The following is an 18,137-nucleotide window of genomic DNA, read 5'->3' as shown; positions in this document are numbered from 1 at the left end:
TGTCCTCTAGTCAGGCGATGGACCTAGTGTCATCCATGGCGACACTAGGACTCTCCCAGGTTGTTACAACACCCACCCACCAGGCGGGGCACATGCTAGACTTGATCTTCGCGGCGGGAATTTTAGTGGACGATATTACTGCTCAGACAGTGCCATGGTCGGACCACTATGCCCTTAAGGCTCGTGTGGATATTCCACTCCAAACCCGTTTAGGCGGCGAGCGCATTTTAGCTCGCCCGCGGAGCCAGATGGACCCTGAACGGTTCCAGATGGCTCTACGGGATCCCTGGCCCTCTGGCAATTCCCTCGATGACCTGGTGGAAGCCTGGAATGATAGGCTCTCCAGGGCCATCGACGAGATTGCACCTAGGCGCCCTCTGCGCCCTCGCCTAAAGCTAGCACCCTGGTATAACCAGGAGTTGCGGCAATTAAAGCGTGGACTCAGACGACTAGAGAGGCAATGGAGGTGCACTTGAGACGAAGTGACTAGAGCATCTTACAGAGAATGTATGAAGTCCTATGAGATGGCAGTCAAAGCCGCAAAGAAAACATACTTTGCGGCTAGGATTGCGTCTGCAACTTTGCGCCCGGCACAATTGTTTAACACAATTCGGACTTTGATAACGCTGCCACAGGGCAGCCCAAACGCTAGTCAATTGGAAATCGGCTGTGAGGCTTTTGCGAATTTTTTTGCAGATAAAATCGCGTCGCTCCGCCGCGACACCCCCGCCATATTGGAGACAGTATGCGAACCCGAATCCTTGCCTGTCTTCAGACTGTATTCTGGATGGTTTCGGCGCTCTCAGCCTAAAGGAAGTTGACAGGATCCTCCTATCTGCACGCCCTACAACTTGCAATTCGGACCCGTGCCCCTCCTGGCTTATTAAATCTTGCCAGAGGGAGCTTAGGTATCCTATACGGGATATCATAAATAGATCCCTAATGGAAGGGCAATTCCAAACACCTCTTAAGGAGGCAGTGGTCCGTCCCCTCTTTAAAAAACCAATATTGGACCCGGCCGAATTGGCACACTATTGGCCAGTCTCGAAATTACCCTTTTTGGGTAAACTCACTGAGAGGGCAGTGGCGTTGCAACTACAGAGCTTCCTGGAGGATGCTTCCGTCCTTGACTCCCATCAGTCGGGCTTTCGCCCGGGTCATGGGACGGAGACAGTGCTGGTTGCCCTAGTGGATGATCTCCAGCGGCATCTGGACCGAGGCGGCTCGGCGGTACTGATGTTGTTAGACCTATCGGCAGCGTTCGATATGGTTGACCATCGGATGCTGACTTGCAGTCTTGCTGACGTGGGGATTCAGGGGTTGGCTCTACAATGGCTTACCTCTTTCCTCAAGGGTCGGGGACAAAGAGTGGCGATTGGGGGTGAACTGTCCCGGAGGTACCCGCTGGATTGTGGGGTCCCTCAGGGAGCAGTTCTCTCCCCGATGTTGTTTAACATCTACATGCGCCCTCTTGCCCAGAGATAAGGGCTGGGTTGCCACCAGTATGCTGATGACACCCAGCTCTATCTACTTATGGACGGCCGGCCTGCCTGTGTCCCAGAAAACCTGGACCTCGCATTGCAGGCCGTATCTAGATGGCTCAGGCTGAGTGGGCTGAAGCTAAATCAGTCGAAGACAGAGGTCCTTTGCCTGGGTCGCCGTGGTCCGGGGAGGGAGATTCCCTTACCGGCCCTCGATGGTGTGCCTCTGTCAGCGGCGCACAGGGTTAGGAGCCTGGTGGTGCTATTGGAGCCTACTTTAACTATGGAGGCCCAGATAGCAGCCACTGCCAAGTCCGCATTTTTTCATCTTAGGCGGGCAAGGCAGTTGGCTCCTTTCCTGGAGGACGATGACCTGGCAACGGTGATCCATGCAACGGTCACCTCGAGGCTGGACTACTGCAATGCCCTCTACATGGGGCTGCCCCTGTGCCGAACCCGGAAGTTGCAGCTAGTGCAGAATGCCGCTGCCCGGCTGTTGTTAGGGCTCCCTAGACGGGAGCACATTCAGCCGGGGCTGCGGGGACTGCACTGGCTGCCGATAACATACCGAGTTCGGTACAAGGTGCTGGTTATGACCTTTAAAGCCCTTTATGGCCTGGGACCTGCCTACCTTAGGGACCGTCTCTCCCCACATGTTCCCCAGAGAGTGCTGAAATCAGGGTCTCAAAACCTTCTTACAATCCCTGGGCCAAAGGAGGCCCGTCTGAAAGTGATCAGAGATTGCAGCTCCCTGTTGGTGGAATCAGCTCCCGGAGAGGGCAAAACAGCCCTCTTCCGGTTGGCATATAATTAATTGTTATTGGAATGCCTGAACATCCAAATCTCGAACATCAGATTATTCAATACTGGAATATTGAAGAATTGACTTAAGGAAGGTAGCATAGTACATACTGAAGTCAGTTTTACGTGTTTTTATGTATTTTATAAGTATTTTATGTATTTTATTGTATAATTATAATTATTAATGTATTTAAATTGATTTTGTTAGTTTTTGTGTTGTGAGCCACCCTGAGCCCGCCTCGGTGGGGTAGGGCAGGATATAAATCGAATAAAATAAATAATAAATAAATAAATAAAACATGCTTAGAACATTAGCACAAAGCTGCTTTCTTTGTATCTCTCCCATTTAATCCAGGGAATTGGGCAAAGGAAGCTCTGGCTCTTTCCTTCCTTCCTCAGGGGACCAGGAGGGGGGGGGAGCCTCAGCCAACAGAAGGAAGAGAGGCTTGGCTCAGGAGCTCTGCTATGTGACTGAGAGAGCCTGGCAAAGCAAGCTTCCCCTCCCTTCCTTCCTCCCCAAGGGAGGAGCCTTAGCCAATGGAGGCTTTGCTCTGTAGCTCCTGTGCTACTGAGCAAGCCTGGCAAAGCGAACTGCGATGCAGAAGGAATCAAGAGGGAGGGGGAAGGAAGCAGATGACAGCCAGTTGCTCAGGGGCCCGATAGGAGCCTTCTGGGGCCTGATTCAGCCCTTGGGCCGCATGTTTGACACCCTTGATGTAGTCATTTTACACTTTGCTCAGATATGTATCTAATTGTGAATGCTTTGGCATTTGCTTGCTGTAACTTTCTCAAGATGCGCAGGAAAAAGACAATGGCAGGGGAACTGTTATCTCATAGCCATGGCAGCATCTGACTTTGGCCAGATGACTGAGAGCATCCGGCAAAGACTCTCTATGCTGTGCATCTAACCCTGGGAACTTAACTGACAGTGACTGGCTTTCATTTGTGCTCTTTTTTGTTTGGTATATTATTGGTTCTGTTTGTGAGTTACTTTATTCTCGGCAATGACTTTGTGGCACGAAGGTCCGTTGCTCTGTATTGATCCTGAATAAACTACTGACCATTTCTATATGTGCTGAGTTGACTGGGATCAGTAACTGGCAAAACCTCACTGCAACCTTTAAAAAAAAATTTCTGAAGAAACTGCTGAAGTGATACATAAAACTCAAACCTCACTTAAGAGAAGTCACATTATCTAAAAAGTGCAAAAAGATGTGCTGCTGTTCCTTCTCCACACTGTATAAAGCTACCTTAATTATATCACCTATGTGAAAGTCTGTCTCAAGTAAAACTGTTAATGATTTATGAATACCATTCTCAGGAATTGGTTCCATATCCCATGGACTAAGTCTTTCTGTTTCACCATTGTCCCACCTATTAAAGCAAAAAAGAAAACAACAATGAAGATATAAAACATAAAATATCATCCCTAATACTGCTCAGATTTAAGAGATATCTTAAAGTATTTTGGAGCTTAACTGATGCTATCGGAGTTATAGAAAAGAAGAGGCAAAGCAAAGTTAAATCAAAACAGAATGAAAAGGTATTATTTCTCACTGTTCGCTGATTCAAGTATGCCTGCTTCGGAACACCACTGATTATTGTTATTTGTGCTTCTTTCATAGTTAATAACTATTTTATTCATGTTTTTTATAAAGTATTATTACTATTGCTATTATTACCATCCATAAATACTTCATATTTAACAAAAATCAAAACAAATAAACAATAAAGGTTTTTACATTATCTTCCAAGTAAACATGCAGTTTGATATCAGCACATGATTTACCATCCTCAAAATCTGCACGTTCTCTTTAAATGACAGTATTTTGGCTACAGCTAGTAAACCTTCTGCCAGTTCAGCATTTTACAATCTCTTTTCATCTCTTCATTTGCCACATAATATTCAGAGTCCTCAACAAGTAACTATTCTTCTCCAAGTAACGATCCACCATTATAAATAATAGTTCTTGTCATACAACGTGAGTTCCTTTACTCTCACATCAGGGAAAGATTTCTTATGCTGAAGGAAAACATCAGTGGAATGGATCCATGGCATCCAATCCAGTGTATCTGTGGAACTTGATATATTTTCTCATTTTTTTACAAGAAAAGTTTTAGAATTCACCAAGGCAAATGCAGGATCCAAAACTAAGGCTACCACAGTTTTCACTTCTCTCACCTTTAAACCAGACTTCATGAACCTTTAACCTTTTGAACAAAGGATAACCAAAACAGCAATCCTGTATTCAAAGTTGTTTAAGTCTTACTAAAGTCAACGAGTCACCTGTGGAAACTTCTATCTGGTAATATTTTGTTTTTTAAATCCCAAGCCTCCAAAACACTGTTTTAATACATCTGTATATCTGCTCAATATAAAACATCCAAAAGCATAAGGGAAAGCAAAGACTGAAAAAGACAAGTTTCTCTTCTTCCTTGCATCTCGTTTCATCATTAAACAACCAAACTTAGTAAGGCCTTTGAAGTATAGCTTCATTCTGTTTGACTATGAAAAAACAGGTTGCTTACCTGTAACTGATGCTCTTCGAGTGGTCGCCTATGCAGTCACACACTTGGGTTCGTGCCCTTTACTTGAAGCCGACCTCGGAGAACTCCAATAGCAGCGCAGCATGTTTTTGCCGGGCTCCTCTCCTGCTCCGGGGAGCAGGCAAACAGTGCACATGCCAAGAACGGGGGAGGAGCTCCACCTCCCGCTCAGTTTCTTCCAGTCGCCGCTAGCAAGTCCAACCACAGGTGAGTAGAAGGAAGTGCCAGCAGTGGGGAAGGCTGGGCAGGTTGTGTGTGACTGCACAGGTGACCACTCGAAGATCATCAGTTACAGGTAAGCAACCTGTTTATCTTCTCCGTGGTCCCTGTGCAGTCTACACACTTGGGTGATTAGCAAGTTATAATACCTGGATGGTGGGTGCTGGTACAAGGATCTGAGCAACCTAGAACTAAACATAGGTAAGTAACATATAAGCATATCTTGTTACAGGCTCACCTGAGATCCAGTGCCAATGCAGTCACTGGAAAATAGATGACAATATGGATCTTCCAAAGGACGCATCCCGCCTAGAACGCACATCAAGGGAGTAATGTGTCACGAAGGTAGCAGGGGAAGACCAAGTGGCTGCTGCACAGATGTCTTCCAGAGGAATCCCATGGTGAAAGGCAGAGGATATCAAAATCACTCTGGTGGAATGGCTGCGGATCACTTCAGGTAATGGCTCCTTTGCAATCTCATAGCACAGCCTTATAGTGGAAGACACTCAGAAAGGCGTTGAGGTGACACCTTGGTACCCAGTTGAGGAACACCATAGACCACAAATAGTCCTTGGTCTTTCCTGAAGGCAGCTGTCCTATGCAGGTAAAAGGCAAGTGCCCTAAGCACGTCTAGTGTGTGCAAGGCTTTCTAAATGTTGTCTGTAGGATCCGGACAGAAAGTTGGTTATACAATGGATTGCGATAAGTGAAAAGGCGACACAACTTTGGGTAGGAAAGTTGGGTCTGGCGCAACACCACCTTATCTCTGTGGTAAACAGTATATGGTGGATCAGATGTGAAAGCTGATATGTCGCTCACCTTTTAGCAGACATTATGGCCACTAAGAAGGCTGTCTTCCAAGAAAGGAGTTGCAGGGAAGTCGCGGCCAATGGCTCAAAGGGTTTTCCCATGAGCTATGTGAGAACGAGAGAGAGACTCCACAGGGAGATAAGAGGTTTGACGGAAGGTTTCATATGTGAGTATCCTTTTAGGAATGCCTTCGACAGCAGATGTGAGAATACTGACGAATTGCCCACCAGGACATGGAAAGCTGATATGGAAGATAGATGGACTTTTAGGGAAGAAAAACTAAGGCCAGCACTACAGAGGGAAAGCAAATAAGAGAAGAGCATCTGTAAGGATGCTGTATATGGATCTATGGCATGCTTTCCTGCATAGACTGAGAAACGCTTCCACTTCAGTTGGTAGGATTTGTGTGTCGAAGGCTTCTGTGCATTCCGGAATACCTCTCTGACTTCTGGAGGGAATTCTAAAGTTTTAATGTCGGGAGCTAGAGGCAGACGTTGAAAATTCCCTCAAGAGAGCAGCAGGAGAGGGGAACACCAGGCCTGACAGGGCCACCACGGGGTTATCAGTATGCAGTCCGTGTGGTCCATTCATATTTTTTGTATGGTCCTGGATATTAGCAATATCGGTGGGAACATGTAAAATAGATTTCCCATCCAGCGATGGAGAAAAGCGTCCCCTAATGAGTGGTCCGTTGGGGGACCCCAGCTGAAAAAAATGTTGCATTTCACATTGGTGCGAGATGCAAATACGTCGACTTGTGGAGGGCCCCATGTTTGAAAGATAGGACGAAGGAAGCGATCATTGATCATCCATTCCAGGTTGCTGGGATTTGATCTGCTGAGTGCATGGGTGTTCATTATTCCTGGCAAATGTACTGCAGAGAGAAAGATATTGTTGTGAATGCACCAGTTCCACAGAAGAAGAGCTTGTTTGCAAAGGGATGGCGACCATGTGCCCCCTAGTTTGTTTATATAGTAAACAGTAGTGACATTGTCCGAGGCTACTTGGATGTGTGGACCTTTCAGGTGCAAGAGGAAAAATTTCAGCACAGAAAGGCCTAGGTTCTTGAGGAACTTCAAAGTCGAAGTTATGTCTGTCTGCACCTGATTGGCTGATGCTGACACTATCAGCTAGTCGTCGATGTACGGAAAAACTTGGACTCCTTGCTGACGTAGTGCTGCCACTACCACGGCCATGCATTTTGTGAATACTCAAGGAGCCGTAGCAAGGCCAAGAGGTAGGGTCTTGTATAGGTAGCGAAGCTGGCCTATCGTGAACCTGATGTAGCGGCGGTCGTGCGGCCGAATGGTGACGTGAAAATACGCATCTTGCAGCTCTTTGGTAGCAGTTATAGGCACTTGAAGAGTGATCATCCGGAACTTCTGGGGGCGTATAAAGCGGTTGAGATCTCTCAGATCCACGATGGGGCATTTTCCTCCATCTTTCTTGGGAACGACAAAGTACCGTGAATAGAAGCCTGTTTTGAGCTCTGAAGAAGGCACAGGTTCTATTGCCCCTTTGGACAAAAAGGAAGATACTTCATCGTAGAAGACTGGAGAGAGAGGAGTTGGAACGAAATGAGGGAATACGGGCAACTCGGAAAATTCGATGGCGTACCCACTATGATGATTGTGAGGACCCAGACATCTGCTGTTATGGGCTCCCAAAGATGTTGAAAGGGAGAAAGTCTGGTTCCTGGGTGGGGTGGGGTGGAGTTTAGCGGAAGTTCCGGATGAACAGGGCCGTCAAACTGACTGCTTATTAGTTGGTGATGGATGCTTGGACTGATTTGGTTTTGGTTTGTTGGAATAGGTAGGTCGTGATGCAGAAGAGAATGGCTTCCTTTTCCAATTATCTGATGACTTAGGAGGGTGGTGAAACACAAGTAGGGGGCATCGCATCTGAGTGCTGCTAGCTCACCCACTCTCCTTGCAGACATAATCGCCACCAAAAAGGCCGTTTTCCAAGCCAACAATTGGAGGGAGCACGTGGCCATCAGCTCAAAGGTTTTCCCCAAGAGAGCATGAAGAACCAAAGATAGGTCCCAAGCCGGAGTAGGTTGTCTCATAGCAGGATACAGTCTAGAGAGACCCTTGAAGAACCTCTTAGTATCAGAATGCGTGAAAACAGAATGACCATCGATCTGGGAATGATTAGCAGAGATGGGAGCCAAGTAAACACATAGCGATGAGACTGCTAATCCCTTATCCAAAAGGGAAAGAAGAAAATCAATAATTGCCGTTAAGCCCGCTGATGATAAGGAAAGATTCGAAGAAAACTGAACAAACTTCACCATTTGTAGGCATAAGATCTGTGTGTAGATGGTTTCCTGCTGTTCAATATGGTGAATTGAGCTCTGTCTGACAACTGATTCACTGCAGACGTCACACTGTTAGTTTCAGATGCGGAACATTGTGGTGTACCACAAGACCTTGATGAGAGAGAAGATTTGAGACCTGAGAGAAGTGATGGAACGTTCCCTTGGCTAGGTGAAGAACCTGGGAAAACCAGTGCTGTCTGGGCCACCAGGGTGTTACGAGGATACCCACAGGTCTTTCCCTCAATATCTTTTGCACTACCTGGGTGATCAGGGGAATAGGGGGAAACAGGTACACATGATGTTGATGCCACGGCACAAGAAGGCCGTCCCCCAAGGATAGGGGATCTGCCCCTCCCCTGCAGCAGAAGAGTTTGCATCTCCAAAGCTCCCCAATTAAGGAAGACGGGTTGAAGGAATTCCCAGTTGAGCTCCCACTCGTGGAGCGAAGCTCCCCCTCGACTGAGGAAATCTGCACACACATTCAAGTCCCCCGGAAGATGTGTTGCCACCAACGACACACCCATTGTTGTGCACATCTCCCATATGTTCAGAGCGAGTATACAGAGTCTGTGGGAGACCATGCCCCCCTGTCTGTTTATGTAGGACATAGCCGTCATGTTGTCTGTCATAATGGCTACCTTTTGCCCCTGAGAAGTGCCTGGAAAGACTGGATAGCATGGAAGATCACCAACAGTTCTAGAAAATTTATATGGTGATGCGCATGATGACTAGGCCACCTGTCCCCCACGCAGAGGCCGTTCATATGTGCTTTCCAACCTCACAGGGACGCGTCGGATGTTATTGTGACCGATGGGGATGGTCTGTGGAAAGGTGCCCCCTCCATCAGATGATGCCGCTGTTGCCACTAGGTGAGGGAGGATAGGACTTCTGGAGGGATGCTCATCAGCCAAGATGGCGAATCGAGATTGCATTTGAAGTGTTTGAGGAACCATAGCTGCAGGATCCTCATATGAAGTCTGGCAAAGACCAGAACAGAAGTGGTGGCAGCCATGAGGCCCAGAAGACGTTGTACCTGGCGAGCTGTGACCCTGGGACTGCGGCGAAAGGTCTGAACCAGGTTGACTATGTCGTCTGCTCAATTTGGTGGCAGGAAGGCCTTGCAGGCAAGAGTGTCTATTATAGCCCCTATAAACTGCACCCTCTGGGAGGATTGTAGGTGCGACTTCTTTTGGCTGATCTGTAATCCTAACTCCCGAAGAAGGGAGAGAGTGATGGTGATGTGCTGCAAAAGACTGGTCTTGGATTCTGCCATAAGGAGCTAATCGTCTATGTATGGGAACAGGGTCACACCCTGCAATCTCAGATGGGCTGCGATAACCACCATAGTCTTGGTGAAAACCCTGGGGGCCGTAGAAAGACCGAAAGGCAAAGACCGGTACTGGAAGTGGGCTGCTCCTATGGTGAATCTTAGGTACTTCCTGTGAGAGGGGTGAATAGAGATATGAAGTACGTGTCCTGTAAGTCCAGCATGGCCATCCAATCTTCCCGATTGAGAAGAGGGAGGATGTGGGTAGAGAGGTCATTCTGAATTTGTGGTATGCGATGAACAAATTCAAGGCTCGAAGGTCCATGATAGGCCGAAGACCTCCGTCTCATTTTGGGACCGTGAAGTAGCGTGAATAAAAGCCGAGTCCTCTTTGGTTTAATGGAACTTGTTCTATGGCTTGTTTGAGAAGGAGTGACTGAACCTCTTCTCTTAAGGTGTTTGAAGGGTTGGTGGAGACGAAGGTCGGGGTGGGAGGATTCTGATGGAATTCGATCACATAACCCAGCCGGATTATGGAGAGGACCCACTGGTCTGAGGTTATTTTGGACCATGCCTGAAAAAAGGGAGAAAGGCAGGTATGGAACAAAGGACGGTTGGGAAGGGAGGACAAGCAAAAGGCAATCAAAGTCCCTGTTTGGGCTGTTTAGGGCCCCTCTGGTGAGAAGACAAGGGAGAGTATTTAGGTTTGGCAGTATAAGGCGTTTTGGTGAACAGTGGTGTAGATTTCGAATGCCAAGATTGATCTGTGGGAGATTTCCAGTAAAGTCTCTTATTCCACGGCTTTGGCCATGGTTATTTATTTTGGGAACGTGGCGTGGAAACCCCTAGATTTCTGAAGGTTCGGATACTCTTATCATTTCATTCATTTCATTTTTCATTTTATTTGATTTATATCCCGCCCTACCCCACCCAGGCAGGCTCAGGGCAGCTCCTCCTTATCCATCTACTGCAACATAGAAATCAGTATTTGAGCTGAAGAGACAATTGCCATCAAATGGCAAATCTTCGATGTAAGCCTGCATGTCCAGTTGTAAGGCCGTAGAGTGCAACCAGGAATGGCATCTCAGAGTGATGGCCATTGTCAGAGTCTTGGCACAGGTGTCACCGGAGTGGGGTCTGTACGCATGCGTTAACCAAGCCGGCTGTTTGCTCGTCCTCCCCTTCGGATTGGAATTTTAAACAGCTCCAAAGAATGTAAATAGCTTTTTGGCAAGACTATTTGAAGAACGAGCTTACTTACGAAGGTCTGAAGAACATAAGAATTCCTTTCTGGGGTCCCAGAGGGTAAGATAACAACTTTTACTATCAAATTAACGAGGCAACGCCCAGGTTAATTACTCAGTGGCCGCGCGTAACTCCTGAAAAAAAATCAACATGTCGAAGACGATTAAAGAATTATCTGAACAAATTACAGCTTTCCAGGCTTTAATGATGTCGTCCCAGGACCAGATAAGATCTGAAATTAAATCACTCAGAGATGCATTTTCAGAGTTGACGGCAGAGCTAAAGGACACACGGAACATCGCAATTTCGGCTAATGAACTTGCCTTATCTAAGAAACAGAAAATACTTCAGCTGAACTCACAATTAACAGAGCTCTCTGACCGTAATAGAAGAGCGAATTTGATCCTGGGTGGAATTTCAGAGGAAATAAATAATAAACTCCTAGAAGGAGCTCTTATAGACTGGATGGGTGAGCAAGGAGTTACTCTGCAATCTCAGGATATTGAGAGAGCTCATAGACTGCAAAGGAGACAAGATGGGGGTGCCCCAAGGGAAGTCATAATTAAATTTTCAACGGAAAAGACTCAGCAGATAGTTTTCAAGACTTTGAAAAAAAGGAAAGACCTCTTTTAGAGGAAGGAAAGTTTGGGTGAGAGAAGACTTCTGCCAGGAAACCATTAGAAAGAGAAGGCTAATGAGACCCTTTGGGCAAAAACTATATGACAATAAGATTAAATTCTCTTGGGGGTACCCCTCCTCAATAATCATTTTTAAAGATGAAAAAAGGCTGGTGGCCCGCAACCCTAAGGAAGCAAGAGGTCTCCTCACTCGCCTGGGCATTGCCACAGATGACCTGAGAGACCCGAGAGAGGAAGAAGTAGAAGAAACAGTGGAGCTTGATGTGGACCCAGGAGAAGGAGGCTCAAGTAGACAAGAGAAAAGGCCAAGAACGGACTACTAAAGGGAAGTATAAAACATTTTGAGCTAAATTTAGCTAGAAGCTAGAAGGGGAGGGCGGGGTGCGTACCCCCTGGAAGGTGGGAGACAGGATGATGGTCTCATCCAGAAAGTTGTCTGTCCCACAGGGGAAGGGAATGGGGGGTGGGTTTTCAGTTAGAAGTATAGTAAAATACCCTCAGCCATTAGGGCCCAAGTTTGTTACAAACAAAGAGAATGGATAGATCTTTAAGAGTCCTTTCACTGAATGTGAATGGTCTAACATCAAATCTTAAGAGATTCAGAGTAATTAAAATGGCTAAAGAACAAAGAATAGATCTGTTGTGCCTACAGGAAACTCACAAAAAAAATAAATGATAGAAAACCATTGATAAAAGATTTGAGGTGGCAGGTTTTAGCAGAAGCAAGAGGGTCTTCCAAAGCTAGAGGCGTGGCTACATTGATTCGTAAGGATATTAAGGTGGAGAACATGGAAAAATTAGTAGATAAGGAAGGTAGATACCTGTTAGTTAAGTTTAAGCTGGAAGCCATAAAAATCACTATAGTAAATGTTTATGCACCAAATAAAAGACAAAGGAAATTCTTAAACTTGGTTTTTAAGAAGATACAACAGTTTTCAGAGGGCGAACTAATTGTAGTGGGCGATTTAAATATGGACATAACCAAGAACAATAGTATTAACCTAAGAGATTGGGGCTTGAAGGACACTCATGAGTTTACCAACACGAGACCCAGCCCGACACATATCTCTTGTAGATATAAAACAGCATCCTGCTTAGATTATATAATTTTGGAAAAAAATAATAACATGGTGGTTAAAGAGATCAAGACCCATCCAATTTTGATTTCTGACCATGCCCCTCTAGGTATTGAATTAGAACTAAATCTTCTCCCGACAAATAGACCTTGGAGGTATAACAACCTGGTAATGGCAAAAGAAGAGGATAGGGAATACTTAATGACACAGTTAAAATTATATTTTAAGGAAAATAGAGGAACTGTGCCAACTAATATATTATGGGACGCTGCTAAAGCGGTAATAAGGGGCCATTTGGTTAGGAAGGAAAAAGACATAAAAAGAGAATGGTATAAAAAAAGGCAAACAAAACTTAATGAATTGGAGGATTTACAAAAAGAAATAATGGGAAAGTGTAATCCTAGTTTACAGATTAGAATTAAAGAGATTCAAAAACAGTTGGAGGCCCTAGATATGGCAACAATGTGGAAAAAGGAAATAATGGTTAGGAACGACTTCCAGAGGAATAGCATCAATACTGCAAAAAGGTTAGCTAATTATTTGAAAGTTAAAAGGGCAAAACAATCAATTAGAAGTATTAAAATTAATAATAATACAACTCAAAACTCTAAGGAAATCACTAAGGCATTTGAAGACTTCTACAAACAATTATATATGAAAAAGAATATAACGGAGGTGTGGGACGCACCTAAGTTAATCATAGAGGAGGAAGCAAAAGCCTCACTGGGGGCTGAGATTACACTCCAAGAGATAAAGGAAGTAATAAAAGCGCTCAAAAAGGGTAAATCACCAGGGCTGGATGGCTTTACTTCTGATTTTTATAAAGATATGGTAGAAATTATAGCACCTGAATTGCAGGTAGTTTTTAACGAAGTTTTGGAAGGAAAGAAAGCCCCAGATTCATGGAAGGAAACAGAAATAATTTTGATATTAAAGCCCCAGAAAGATCCGGAAGAAGTAAGTTCGTATAGGCCCATTAGTTTACTTAATCAAGATTATAAGATCTTTGCTAAGGTTTTAGCAAATAGACTTAAGAGAGTTATCCCGTCAATCATAAAAGGGGACCAATACGGTTTTATTGAGGGTAGATCTATTGCCCATCCTATTAGAAATATCTTAAATGTACTGCACCATGCCCAAAAGAAAAAATAGCTCTGTTAAAGTTGGATGTTTATAAAGCCTTTGATACTCTCTCACATGAATTCTTGTGGCAATTATTAAAGAGGATAGGTTTAGAGGAAGGGTTCTTACAAGCTATACAGGAAATATACAACCGAGGTAAGGCCAAAGTTAGAGTCAACACTGTCCACTCACAAGCGTTTCCAATTCAAGGGGGGGGTAAGACAAGGCTGTCCACTATCCCCTCTCATATTTATAATAGCTATAGAGCAATTAGCAGAGCGAATTAGGAATGCGGGGAGAATAGAGGGGTATAAGTCAGGTAATGAAGAAATGAAAATTAATTTATTTGCGGATGATATTATAGTAATTATGTCTAATCCAAAAGACGGAGTTAAAGAGATTAAGATAATTTTAGATGATTTTTTAATATATATATAGTTTATTAAATTAATATATTGTGTACAAGCCTGTTACCATACAAAAGAAAAAATTATTAAAACAGAAGTCGAAGGCAGTGTTTTCACTAATTATATATACATTCAAATTCCATTATCTCTATTCACCATTTACTGCATTCACCTTCACTATTACATTACAAATTAAACCCATTTATCCTTTTCACTTGCACTCAAGGAAAACTCAGTTAAAGATATTTTATCGATGACGCTTGACACCTTACATAATACTTTACTTCCAGACACCTTTAACCGTCTGTATGACCTGCCCCACTAATCTAACTATTTGCTTTGGCATTCCATTCAGCAGCACCATCCAATTATGAATCCTCCATTTTTGGTATTTCTTTCCTAATGAGTCCTCCATTTTTGGTATTTCTTCCGTTTACGCCAATTTCTCTCTTGGTTATTTAAAACCTCTCTTGGTTTTGGAGTTAAATGCCTAATTATCCATGATATCTCTTTCATTTTTTTATTTTTCTGACCTCTAGATCTAATAAGTTGCTCCCTTTCCCTTCTCCAAACTACATCTTTGATCTGTTTCCTTATGTCTCTTGAATGCATTTCTCTAAGTGAACCATTCTTTTTTAGCTTTAGAGAGTTTAACCTATATATATATTCAATTTCCCTCTCGGGTTTTTTTTGTTCTTTTTCCAGCATGGGGGTCAATGTTTCCACTACTGAACAAAATAAATCCTCATTTATTTCTTCTGATATGGTTAAAAATCTTGGAGTATATTTTACCTTATACATGTCTGATCTAATAATCCTGGTCTCTGATTCTTCCTGTTTAATTTCCAAGTTGCCTGTACCTTGCTCCTTTAGTATTTGTTTTGTATCAATAGAATTTTTGGTTTGCGTCAACTTTGTCATATCCGTTTTTATGTCCTTCAGTCCATTTTCTAATCCATCAAGCTTAAATTTTAATCCCCCTATCTGTTCCATTAAATTGTTCTGCATCTGATTTAATGCCCCCATTAAAGAATCTTCAAAAGATGACTGAAATACTTTGAGAGCATCCTGCAACAACATGATTCCCTCTATCATTGAGTTAAGCAAGAGAAATTCAAATTATCATATAATAATATAGAATGAAGACACCAATACAGAGATTTAGTATCCCTTTACCAACTAGTCTAAAGCAATTTCTTCCCCAAGCAATAATGCTTCATGTTCAACTAATTACAATAATTATTCATTATTTGCCTTCCTCTTGCACCACTTAACCCTTTCAAACACTCCACTCACTACCTCTTGCAGACTACATACACTCACTTCTTCATTCATTCTCCATCCTAATCCTTTCTCATTAACCATACACTTTTACTTAGACCCACACACATTCACACACTTTTGTAAATTATACAGTGATAGGCTAACAGCATTCAATTCCTTGTTTTCCCTCTCTTTCTTCTTTCTTCCTTCAGTCCTTCTGTTTCCCCTTTCTTCCTCTTCTTCTTTGTCCGTTTTTCCCCCTTTTTGTCTTTCTGGTCTTTCTAGTCTTTAAATTTCTTCTTCCAAGTTACTTATATTATATTGATCAAACTCAGTCTTTTAATGAACTATTCACTTTTCTACAGCTCTTAGTCCAAAGAAATAGTCTACCTAATCCTTAATATAAATCAGATCTTCTATAACATTATATATTTTCTCCCATCCGATCTCCACAACACGTAGCAATCTTTACACACAATGTTTTAAGTGAGTCTTTAGTTTTAGGCAAGTTTCAAGAAATTTACTTTCTAACTCGAGGTCTTTCCACTCTTGTAGCACAGGGTTGTCACTTTCCTCCTCCTCTCTTTTCCACGCCCTTCAGCTAGAGATACAGTGTTTTAAATCACATTCCAGTGTTCTTTAACAAGAAAAAAGTAGAATACTTCAAAAAGAAAGAAAAATACCAATTATGGTGTTTGCTAGCCACGGAGAGGAGGTGAGACAGGGAAAGAAAAAATCAGTTTGTTTCTTCAGTGCCAAATCCGCTGCTGCTACCACCGCCCACCTCCTTTCCTCCTTCCTCCGACTTTGTTCCTCTGCTCCTCTTGCCAGCCACAAAGTAGTTGTCTCAAAGTAATTCTCTCAGCCACACCCACATACGCGACCGAGGCAAGCCCAATTTGCAAAAAGCGCCTCACTTCAGGTATATACTGTCCTTTTTTTTCCCTTTTCGTCTCCTTTTCGTCTCCTCTTAGTCTTCCGTTTTTGGGTTAGTTTCATTTACTTTCACCAAACGCCCTCCACCTTCACCTCTGTTTCCGGTAGCTGAGACTCTCTCACCTAATGGCGCGCAATGCGGTTGGGGCAAAGGGAGGGTAGAAAAGCTAGGAACCTAAAAGTTCCCTCGTGCCTCTCCCCAAGACCCCTTCTGCTAGCAATGCTCCTCCGACGGGAGTTTGCTGGGTCCTACGACCCCCCAACCTGCACGGTTCGATCCGTTCCTGCCCTGATGGCTTGAAACGCGATCGCCTCGTCTCGCTGTAACCGGAAGTGCCCCCAATTTTAGATGATTTTGAAAAGTGTTCAGGGCTCGGAGTGAATATGGCAAAATCAGAAATTCTATACCTTAATGTTAATAGAGAGGAAAAACAGGAAATAAATAGGATTACGAATATAGGAATGGGAGCCAAGAGACTTAAATATCTAGGGATAGTCCTGCAAAAAAATATTGACAAAATGATAAAGGAGAACTATGGTAAAATATGGAAGAAAATAGAGAGAGATATGAATAAATGGATTCATAAAATACTAGGGATATCAACTAGAATAAGATCTCTTAAAATGTTCTTGATACCAAAGTTAATGTATTTATTCCAAACGTTGCCTTTAGGTTTGAGGAAAAATCAAATTGAACAATGGAATAAAGCAATCAAAATGTGGATTTTTAACAATAAAAACTGTAGGTTTCATAAGAGAATTCTATACAACCTTAAATCAGAATTAGGCTGGGGAATCCCAGATTTAAGTAAATATTATGAGGCCTTCCAACTAAGAGCGTTACTTGATCTGAGTGAGGATAAGGTACAGAAGTGGATTAATTTTGAGAATGCGGTCAACAGTGGTATTGGAAGATTTGGAATTTTTTCCACAGTGTCGACAAAAGACCTAAAATTAGCTATAGGGCCCAGAAGAGTAGCATTAGAAACCTGGATGAAATGGTACCCACAGTGGCTAGGAAAGGTTTCAAGGTGGAGCCCCCTAGAAGCTATTGTTAAGGAGGTGCATGCTATAAAATGGTGGGAAAGGCTTAAAAACAAAGGCTATTTTAGAGTGGACGATATGTTTAGGGGTGGTAAACTAAAACCCTTACAGGAAATTACAGAAGATTTAGGGAATCAATACTGGTTAAACATAGCAGGCTTGCATAAGAGAGTTAAGAAGATCAGTGAAAAGGGAGAGCTCTGGTTAGACGCTCCAATGGAAGAGATATATAAAGTAATGGCCAAACAAAGGAAGGGTCTAGTGGGGTTACTATACAGGAAAATGATTTCAAATAAAGATAAAATAATAGTACATTTACAAAAGATTTGGAGTCATGAAGGTCAGTTAACAGAGAGGTTGGCTGGGAAAATCTTGGAAGGACTAGAAAGGATTAAAGTAATCAAATTTAAAGAACTGGAATATAAATTTTTCACAAAATGGTACAAAACTCCCGCTCAAATAGCCAATATATTCCCAGGAGTGAGTTCCAAGTGCTGGCATTGCAAACAATTTAAGGGTTGGTTTGCACATATGTGGTGGGAGTGTGAAGAGGTTAAACCCTTTTGGGGGGAAATTACTCAATTTATTAGAAAAGTCTGCAATGTACCATTAACCATTGGCTTTAATATGATGTTGTTAACCACAATAGGAAATCCGGCACTAAGTAGACCCACTCAAAACCTTGTCAAGGCAATGATACTAGCGGGGAAGGCGGTCATCGCTTTGGGGTGGAAAGATAAAAGTAAATGGGCAATAGAAATCTGGCACAGCTATTTGTTTGATTACATACAGTCTGACATCGTGGCAACAATCAATAAGGATTCCACGTGGGAAGATAAAGTCAAGGAAATCGAGACCAGATGGAACCCTTATTTAGAGTGGATCTCAGGAGAAACAAGGAAGGATATTCAGTGGAAGATCAAGACTTTGTGCCCTTGGCTGAGGGGAAAAGACTAAGAGA

The 18,137-nt window shown here is 43.4% G+C and overlaps 1 protein-coding gene across 1 annotated transcript in view; it reads right to left on the bottom strand.

Moving 5' to 3' along the window:
* BRWD1 (bromodomain and WD repeat domain containing 1) overlaps positions 1 to 18,137 on the bottom strand; it is a 177,644-nt gene that overhangs the window by 49,726 nt on the left and 109,781 nt on the right. Inside the window, exon 29 of the mRNA XM_060234233.1 lies at positions 3,595 to 3,656. Within this exon, the coding sequence (XP_060090216.1) occupies positions 3,595 to 3,656 (62 nt within the window). The remainder of the gene's footprint in view (positions 1 to 3,594; positions 3,657 to 18,137) is intronic.

Source organism: Heteronotia binoei, chromosome 3, assembly GCF_032191835.1.
Source record: "Heteronotia binoei isolate CCM8104 ecotype False Entrance Well chromosome 3, APGP_CSIRO_Hbin_v1, whole genome shotgun sequence".
Lineage (NCBI taxonomy): Eukaryota > Metazoa > Chordata > Lepidosauria > Squamata > Gekkonidae > Heteronotia > Heteronotia binoei.
This window is presented reverse-complemented; position numbering and strand designations above follow the sequence as displayed.